The sequence below is a fragment of the Leptosomus discolor genome, chromosome 17 (genome assembly GCF_034619465.1).
Source record: "Leptosomus discolor isolate bLepDis1 chromosome 17, bLepDis1.hap2, whole genome shotgun sequence".
NCBI lineage: Eukaryota > Metazoa > Chordata > Aves > Leptosomiformes > Leptosomidae > Leptosomus > Leptosomus discolor.
In genome coordinates this window covers 1,279,932-1,288,952 of record NC_141407.1, presented here as the reverse complement: position 1 = coordinate 1,288,952, position 9,021 = coordinate 1,279,932, and the positions used below count along the sequence as shown (strand labels likewise).

The 9,021-nt window shown below is 55.4% G+C and overlaps 1 protein-coding gene across 1 annotated transcript in view; it reads left to right on the top strand.

Annotated features, from left to right (window-relative positions):
* Window positions 1-5,540: 5,540 nt before the first annotated feature.
* The window catches only part of LOC104344474 (fer-1-like protein 4), a 39,303-nt gene continuing 35,822 nt past the window's right edge, over window positions 5,541-9,021 (top strand). The window contains exons 1-4 of the mRNA XM_086474563.1: window positions 5,541-5,619; window positions 5,738-5,793; window positions 6,538-6,626; window positions 8,747-8,846. Of these exons, the coding sequence (XP_086330689.1) occupies window positions 5,541-5,619; window positions 5,738-5,793; window positions 6,538-6,626; window positions 8,747-8,846 (324 nt within the window). The remainder of the gene's footprint in view (window positions 5,620-5,737; window positions 5,794-6,537; window positions 6,627-8,746; window positions 8,847-9,021) is intronic.

The following is a 9,021-nucleotide window of genomic DNA, read 5'->3' as shown; positions in this document are numbered from 1 at the left end:
GAGATCATTTGGTCCAACCCCTCTGCTAAAGCAGTTTCACCCAGAGCAGGTCACACAGGAACACGTCCAGGCAGGTTTTGAGTGTCTCCAGAGAAGGAGACCCCACAGCCTCCCTGGGCAGCCTGTTCCAGGGCTCTGTCACCCTCAGAGTAAAGAAGTTTTTCCTCACCTTGAGGAGGAACTTCCTGTGCTCCAGTTTGCGCCCATTGCCCCTTGTCCTGTCGCTGGGCACCACTGAGAAGAGCCTGGCCCCAGCCTCTTGACACCCGCCCTTTAGATATTTGTAAGTGTTGATAAGGCCCCCTCTCAGCCTTCTCTTCTCCAGGCTAAAGAGCCCCAGGTCTCTCAGCCTTTCCTCGTAGGAGAGATGCTGCAGTCCCCTCATCATCTTCATAACCCTCTGATGGACTCTCTCCAGTAGTTCCCTGTCCCTCAAACTGGGGGACCCAGAACTGGACACAGCACTCCAGGTGCGGCCTCACCAGGGCAGAGCAGAGGGGGAGGATGACCTCCCCCAACCTGCTGGCCACACTCTTCTTCATGCACCTCAGGATGCCAATGGCCTTCTTGGCCACAAGGGCACATTGCTGGCTCAGGGTCATCCCGTTATCCACCACAACTCCCAGGTCCCTCTCTGCAGAGCTGCTCTCCAGCAGGTTGCCCCCCCCCAGCCTGTACTGGTGTGTATGGGGTTATTCCCCCCCAGGTGCAGGACCCTACACTTGTCCCTGTTAAACCTCAGCTGGTTCCTCTCTGCCCAGCTCTCCAGCCTGTCCAGCTCTTGCTGAACGGCAGCCCAGCCTTCCGCTGGATCTGCCTCTCCTCCCAGCTTCGTATTGTCAGCAAACTTGCTGAGGATACACTCTGACCCCTGGGGAACACCACAAGTCACAGGCCTCCAGTTGGACTCAGCACCCCTGACCACAACCCTCTGAGCTCTGTCCTTCAGCCAGTTCTCAACCCACCTCACTGTCCACTTGTCTGTCCCACACTTCTAAGCTTACCTGTGAGGATGTGATGGGAGACAGTGTCAAAGGCCTTATGAAGGTCAAGGTTGACCACCAGCCAGCCAGTCATACTATCATAGAAAGCTATCAGATTGGTCAAGCATGACTTCCCCTTAGTGAATCCATGCTCACTACTCCTGATAATCTTCTTTTGCTCCATGTGCTTGGAGATAACAGCCAGAATGAGCTGTTCCATCACCTTCCCAGGAATGGAGGTGAGGCTGACTGGCCAGTAGTTTCCCAGGTCCTCCTTCTTGCCCTTCTTGAAGACTGGAGTTACATTGGCTGTCCTCCAGTCCTCAGGCACCCCTCCTGTCCTCCATGACCTTTCAAAGATGATGGAGAGTGGCTTTGCAATGGCATCTGCCAGCTCCCTCAACACTCGTGGGTGCATCCCATCGGGGCCCATGGATTTGTGGGTGTCCAGTTTACCTAAAAGATCCCTAACTCAATCCTCCTCGACGAAGGGGTAGTCCTTCTTTCTTCTGACTTCTTCCCCTCCTGCCAGAGGCAGGGGTTCCTGAGGGCCAGCTTTAGTAGTGAAGACTGAGGCAAAGGCAGCATTCAACAGCTCTGTCTTCTCCATATCCTCTGTCACCAGGGTACCTGCCTCATTCAGCAAAGGGCCCGCTGTTTCCCTGGTCTGTCTTTTACTACCAGTGTATTTGAAGAAGCCCTTCTTGTTGTTTTTGACATCTTTGTCTAGATTTAATTCCAAGTGGGCCTTAGCTTTCCTCATTGCATCCCTGCATTCTCTGGCAGTGTTTCTGTGTTCCTCCCAAGTGACTGAGCAGAGCAAGTTGTCCATCATCATTAGTTTTGTTGCCTGTTAATCACTAAGACTGATGAATGTATATCCTGCAGCCCTGTCCTGCAGTAAGATGAGCTGTTTCTTTACTGTGGAATTATGAAAGAACTTGTCTGTTCTGCCAGGTAAACCAGGAAATGGTGAGAGTGCATTGGAAGACTGCCCTGGTGATTCAGGCTGTGAAACTGGTAGGTTACAAACCTGTGTGAAAGCAGAACCTGGGTTTGAATCAGGTTCAACTAGACTAGTCCTTCTGGATGGTATCTGCCACCAAACTAGTACATAGCTTGTGCTTGAAGGGCTGCGGGTCTAGGACCACTGCTGAGCAAAGATGAATTTGTGCTAGTTTTTTTTATTCAAAGCGAGTTTTGACCATGATGTGTCCTCCAGGGTTCCACAGGCAGCAGATGGCTTCCTGTAGAGAAAGCTGGGCTGTCTCTCCTGAAATACTCCATCATCTAGCCTGCAGCACCCAATTTTATTGCACTTACTTAGATTCTTGAAGGAAACAAGCAACCTCTCCAGTGTCTGCCTAAACTAAAACATGTTACAAGTGTGGAAGAGAGGGAGGAAAACTGCCAAGAGCATCCTTTTGCTCATGTTTTTAGCTGCCTACAAGCTGTAGGCAGAGCTCTCCCTCCGTGTTACGCATACAAGAAACCTAAATCTGTTTTTTGTGTGTGTGTATCTCTGCCCCCCCCCCCCCCCCCCCCCCCCCCGTTTTTAATGAAGTCTTCTTTAAACGATATTTACAGCAGGAGTTCTGAAGGCTCACCAATCCCTTCTTCGAACCAAGAAATGCTGGTGGCAGTGTATAGTGCTTGGCTTCAATGTTTCTTTGGCAAGACATCAGAAGCACGTTGGGACTTCCCTTTGCTCCAGCCTTGAGGGGCAGAAGATGAGCAGAACACATGGTGGGAAATCCATATCACCTCTCCTTTTTTAACCTCTGCCAGTTCTCACTCAAAAGGAAGAGAGTGAACCCTCCGTCTCTCTGCACTGGCTATGAGGAGTGGAGTCACTGTCTGTTCTGCAGCTATCTGAGGTGTCCCCAGGTGCTGGACTCGTTGATGGTATGAGAGACCTTTCCTGTTTTGGGGAGGAAGGGGCTAAGAAATGGCAGAGGACAGTCTGAGGAAGTTCTTCCCCCTGCAGGAGCAGAGGAGAATTTGGAGGAGATGCTGTTTACCCACAGGTAAGTGGCTGAAATGTGAAAAAGCAAAGGGACACAAGTCCTGTAGTTGTCACTGGAGAGCAGGAGCTGCATGGGTGTGGCCCCACGTGAAAAGCCATGGGAGGTTCAAGTGTGGAAGCTGCTGAACTAGGTTGGCACAGTTTTGTCCCTTTGCTCTCATTCTTGACTCTCCCCAGGGCTCCTGGCTTTAGAGGCAGTGAAGATGGCTGCTGGTCACTTTGGTGAGAGGCTGGGAGGTACGTCTCCTCCCTTGTGCTGCCCTGGGTGTAGCTGGAATGCAGATTTACAGCATGGCTGTTGCTTGAGGTGGATGAGAGCTCAGGTTTGAGCTCAGGTTTTCTTCCTCAGGAGAATCTGCCCAGTGCTGGTGCAGGCTCTCTATTGTCCCAGATCATTCTCTCACTTTATCTCCATGTTACCATGGGGAACACCGCAGAAGTCTCTTTACCCTGGCCTTGGCCAAGATGGAGCAAGCACTCGTACTTGGAGTCCCCAAAGGTATTTCAGTATAAATCAAAGGTATTTTTGTATAAATCAAAAGTTATTGCATGTGGGAGCTCATCTGGGAGGGTTCCTCTTGCTTCTAGGACACCTGGCAATAAATACTGGTGACATTTCATGCCAGACTATGCTAGGCTACTCGACAGAGCTTCCTCCTCTATGGGAGATAATGATCCATCCCCCTTCTTGCCCAAACAGCTTTTTGGGCTAAGGGCCCTACTTGGGCTCTAAAATGTTTGGTTCCCCCAGGGATTGTTTCACCAAAGGCATCTGTTCCTCCAGGGACTGTTTCACCTGAGGCACTGTCTTCCAGTGAATGCAAGTGATGGGACTGCTCCAGGTGTTTGAGGAAGCCACATAAACTCCACTGGGAGATAGTGGCTTTTGGTCAGCTTTGAGCAAATGCTGGATCCACCTATCAGCAGCACTCTTTGGTGGTCTGAATGTCTCATTAAACAGCCTAAATTGCAGCCCTTACCCCACCTCCAGCCATGACTGGATGTGCGGTCAGTGCAGTGAGGTTTCTGTGCTGCCCTAAACTGATGGGCTTGCTCGCTTGGGGTCACGGAAGTGGTGCCGAATGCTGGTGACCTGCTATGTTTTGTTGCTGCACTGTGAAGTGGCATCCTCCCCACCGTGGCTCATTGCCACTGGTGCTACTTCCCTGATGCTCCAGGAAGCTGTTGTGTAAGAGGGAAATAAAGGGAATAACCACAGGGCTTGCTTCAAAGCAGCCTGGCATTGTACACGCATAATTCACTCCCCACTGCTGAGCTGGATTAGCGACCCTTGCCTGCTGCAAGGTGCCCTGTATGACACGTTTGGAGGCAGATGTTTGGTGCTAGACGCTGAGTGGGAGAGCCAGAACCCCAGGAGGAAGAAATGTTTTCCAAATCCTGCTGAGCTCATAACTGTATGATTGGTTTAATCCGTCCTGAATCTGTGCTCTGGAAGGGCTCCAGCATCTCTCATTTACCAGCTCTGGCGCAGGGTGATGAGCTTGATCAGGCCAAGATGGTGAGTGCAGCTGTGAGCACAGCCTGCTCATGGCATGACGTGCCCAGGTTTCCCTCCTGCACCCTGCCTGCTGCCAGGGGCCCCAGCACCCTCTGGAGCAGCTGGAGCTCCCACCCCATCGTCCGTGGATTTCAATGCTCATCTCTGGCCTGCAGAGCTGGCACCCGGGCTGCAGCCTGTCCCCAGAAAGTGCCCTGGCGTCCCACCTGCGCCAGCCGAGCTGCTCTGGCCCCTTGCCTTCACGATCTGCGCAGGGTGGGCAGGAGGCGAGTGGGGGCTGCCAGGCACACGCTGGCCCGAGCGCGGCTTCCTCACGTCGGGGAGCCCAGCCCTGCTAACCGGAGTGCCGTGAGCCGGCCCAGCCCAGCCGGCTTCCTTCCCCCCCTCCCTCTGTTTGCTTTGGAGGGGTTTAACCGCAGAAGCCGTGATTTTGTGCTGCTGGAGAAGCCGCGGGGCTGGGGTGCCGTGAGCAGAGCTGGGCCCCCGTCCCTGCCGCCGCGCTCGGGCCGGCATCCTCCAGTCCCGCCTTTGGCAGTCCCCCTCCCCTCCAGGGCGTCAGGCCCGAGCTGAAGCGTGGCCGTGTGACAACCCCCGCTGGGCCGTTTCCCCTTCCCCTTCCTTCCCTCCCGGGAAGGGAGAGCGCCCGCCGCTGTGCCCCCTGGCCCCCGACAGGCCCGGGTGTCGGTGCTGCCCCAGGGTGCGAGGGGACGGGGCCACCGGGGTCTAGCGCAGGGCAGACGCCTGCGAAGCGCCTCGCCCCACGGCCGAGGGCTCCCCGCTGCCCGGCTGGGCCGTGGCCCCGGGGGGCTCGGGCCGGTCGCCTCGCAGGGGCCCTCCCCTGCCCCGGGGCGTCGTGGTGCCCCAGGGCCGAGGGAGGCGGAGCGGCGGGGGCTGTCAGGCCCGTGGGGCGCCGGGGCGGGGAGCGGGCGGCCGAACCGGCCGGGCGAGTCGGGGCTGAGTCACACCGGGCGGAGCGGGGCCGAGCGGGGTAGCGCTGCCCGCCACCGCCTTCATGGCGCTCAGCGTCGGCGTCCGGCGGCTCTCCTGCCTGCCGGGCCGCGGCGAGCGGCAGGTGCAGCTCCGCTTCCGAGGTGGGCCCCGGCCGCGCTGGGCGGGATGGGGAGAGAGACGGGGTCTGCCTTCCCCGCGGCGGCCGGGCCGGGCCGCGCCGCCCCCTCGGCCCCTCACACCTCCCTTCTCCTTCCCCAGGCTTCAGCCAGAAGACGAGGAAGATCCGCTGCGGCTCGGAGGCCGTCTTCGGGGAGGTGAGGGCACACTGGAGGGGCGGGCGGAGCGGCGGGTCTCCTCCGCGGGACAGGGATGGGACATGGCAGCGTGGGGCGGGAGGGGTGATTGGGGAGAGCCGGACCGGGGCTGGGCCGGGCAGCGTCCTTCTAGCGCCCGCCTGCACCATCGCGCCCCTGAAGGCTTCCAAACCCAGCCGGGCGGGCGGGCGGGCGGGGGGTTCCCGCCTCTGGTCTCCAGCCCCGTCCGGACGCCCCTGTGCCGCCCGGGGAGAGAAGGACGCGGGGCAGGAAGGACCTTTTCCCTCTTGCCACCCGCCTGGGAGCCGGGTGGTCTTGGCGTCGGATGAATCCCAGCCTCGGGGCACAGCTTTGCGATGCGCCTGAGCCTGATGGCTCCCGGCCCTGGGTGATCCTTTCTCCCCACGTACCTCGGTGCCCTGTCTCTCCCCACGACCTCCCGGCTCAGGGACCTCAGCAGGCACAAGCACCCTCCTTTTTCCAGGGTGATGATGCTCTGACTTCTTCAGCAGCTGACCCGCGGCTCTGTGCTGCTGGAGGGGCTCTCACTCCCCTCCCTTATCCTTCTTCTGTTCTCAGCTGCAGGGTCTGCCCCGGCCGGCAGGAAAGTACCTTCCCACCGCAGCAGCTTTTTGTCATGCTCGTTGGTTTGGTCACCTTGCAGAGGAGACCAGCCGGCCACCAAACATCAGAAAGTGTGGCTGGGAATGAATTGTCATCTCTTCCTGCTCTGCTTGTTTGTAGCTTTTTCGCTGGCCTCACTACGGGAAGCTTGTCATGGGAGAAATGCTGTCCATTAAGGTTTACAACTGCAGCAAGGTTTTCAGTAACAGGTAGGTCCTTAGGTTGGGGGGGCAACCAGCAGGGATGGGAGAAGTGACATACTGGACTGTACATTTTCTACTGGGAGTAGGAAATGTTTATGGGAAAGTCAATGGAAGGAAGATGAGCAGGATACAAGTTATAGAAGAGGGTTGGAGATAGTTATTCTGTATATATTAATATATACAGTTGGTAGTGCTGTACATATTAAATTAAATAAGGGGAATGATTTACTTGTGCCAGCAGGAACAGAGACTGCCTAAGGATCCAGATCAGACCCCCAGGTGGGACAAAGGTAAATGGAGCTCTAAAAAATAGAGCTACAAGGGCAGGACTTGCAGCAGAGTGGGGACCTGCTCTCGCCCTGTAGATCCACATGGTGACTGTGACCATGCTGAACCCAAATTCAACATGCCTATCAGTGGGGAAAAGCCCAGAGCCCGTGACAGTATGGTTTAACTCTTAAAAAAAGATAGCATTTAAATTTAAAGGGTAGCCAGAATTTAAAATGCTTCTAGGTGGCACAGACAGCACTACTGTGAACTCAGCAGCTATTCTAGCAGTTGTAAAACTCTTCAGGGTTTTTTCTACTCTACCAAGAGTAGAGGTGACAGATTGAGTAGTGGTGGTGGAGCAAGCAAGGGAGCAGATGCATATCCTTCCAGGACGTATGAAACATGAGTGTGCAGGGAAAGGTGCCTGTTCTGATAAGCAAAATGTAAGAACTGAAGGAAAATCAACAGGAACAACTTTCTAGAGGCAGCTAATAATACAAACCTTTTTAAAGCCATCACAAACCTGACAGAGAAGGTGTGGAGGAAAACAGGTGAGTACAGCATATGTGAGACACTTAAAGCTGGAGCAGAAAATGTAGCTGAACTTTGTGTCACTGTTTATGGGGTGCTTTCCTTATGGGGGCTGGATCAGAGGAATTGTCTTTGACTGAAACATCAATAGAAACGGCTATAGGACAAGTAGATTTAACAAATCACCAGGACCCGATGGCACTGAGTAAAGAAGTCTGATGGGAAATGACTGGACTGGCACTGACACCATCTATCCACACAGCTGTGCTGCTGGGGAGCAGAGTAATGGCAGGTGACAGACATTACGGTTTAAAAGCAGTTGGTCAGTGCACTGGGATGATCAAAAGTAAATAGAGAGAAAGCATGGAAGGACAGAAGAGAAAAATTGCTACGCTGCTCTATCAGTCTGTGGTCTCTGGACTTCTGCATGTGCAGCCTTTCTGTGGCAGCAGCACTGAGCTGGAAAACCTGGAGAGGAGGAGTGTGAGTGGAGAGACTCCTTCCTTGGGGGTAGGACACTAGACAGGCTCTGCATCTCAGAGGAGAGGGAGGTGAGAAGGAATACGAGAGATAGCAGCTCGCAGCTGAAATAGAAGTGACTGGGGAATGATTCGTCCTGTGTGGGTCCCAGGCAGGGAGTGAAATGCTCTGATGGTGGTTTCCCACAGGCAGTAGAAAGCTCTGCTCCGCAGGAGGCTTAGCTCGGCTGCCGGCAGAACTGCCACGGGGAAATGGAGGCCAACGTACAAACAGGCTTCAGACAGCAGTAACACAAGTGGGGTTAGGAGCAGCTGGATGTGATCCTGTGCATGTTACTGCCACTTGCAGGGAGCCAGATGACCCTTCCCTGGGGAGAAGCCCCTTTGGAGTAGGTAAATTTTGGCCCGACTTGCTGTAGACATTCCTGCAGCCATGGCTTTATGTCCCATTTCTGTATTTCCTTGTGTGGTGCCTCTGCTTCCCAGTTGTGTTTGGGAAGAGTCCCCCCAGCTCTGCTGGGTGCCCAAACACAGGCTGGCTCCCGTGAAGCACAGCTCTGCGGAAGGTGAGAGCTCCCTCACACTCTGCAGCTGAATCTGCACAAGCCTTGGTTGCAAGCAGCTGCCTGGGCATGACCGGGGTGGAGGCACGACCTGCTGCAGGGTCAGTGGGTCTCGGGTATTTTTGGTGCCAGGCTCCCTGTGGAAAGCGCTGCAGCAGTTCGCTGCCTTCACTGCAGGTCAGAGGGACTGTGAGTGGGAGAGCAGAGATCCCGGCACTCTCTCCCCCCACTGTAGGCACTGATGCTATATACAGTATTGCTGCAGCCTCTGGTTTTGTTCCAGGCTTCTCGGTACCCTTGTCCTCAGCCTTCAGCACCTGATGACATCTGGGAGGCTGATCCTCCGGGAGGCCCTGGTTGACAGGAACAACAGAGTCACCGGTGTAAGTCCTACACAGGTGGCCTGGCCATCAGCAATCAGGAAGGCTTTGCGGGGAACCTTGTGTGGTGCTTCCTCAGGTGGATTTGGGGATAAGGGGGAGTCCAAGGTGCTGCTTTGAGCCTGGGAGTGCTGAGGCATTTGTGCCCTCTCTGCACAGGGGTGCAGCCACTTCATGC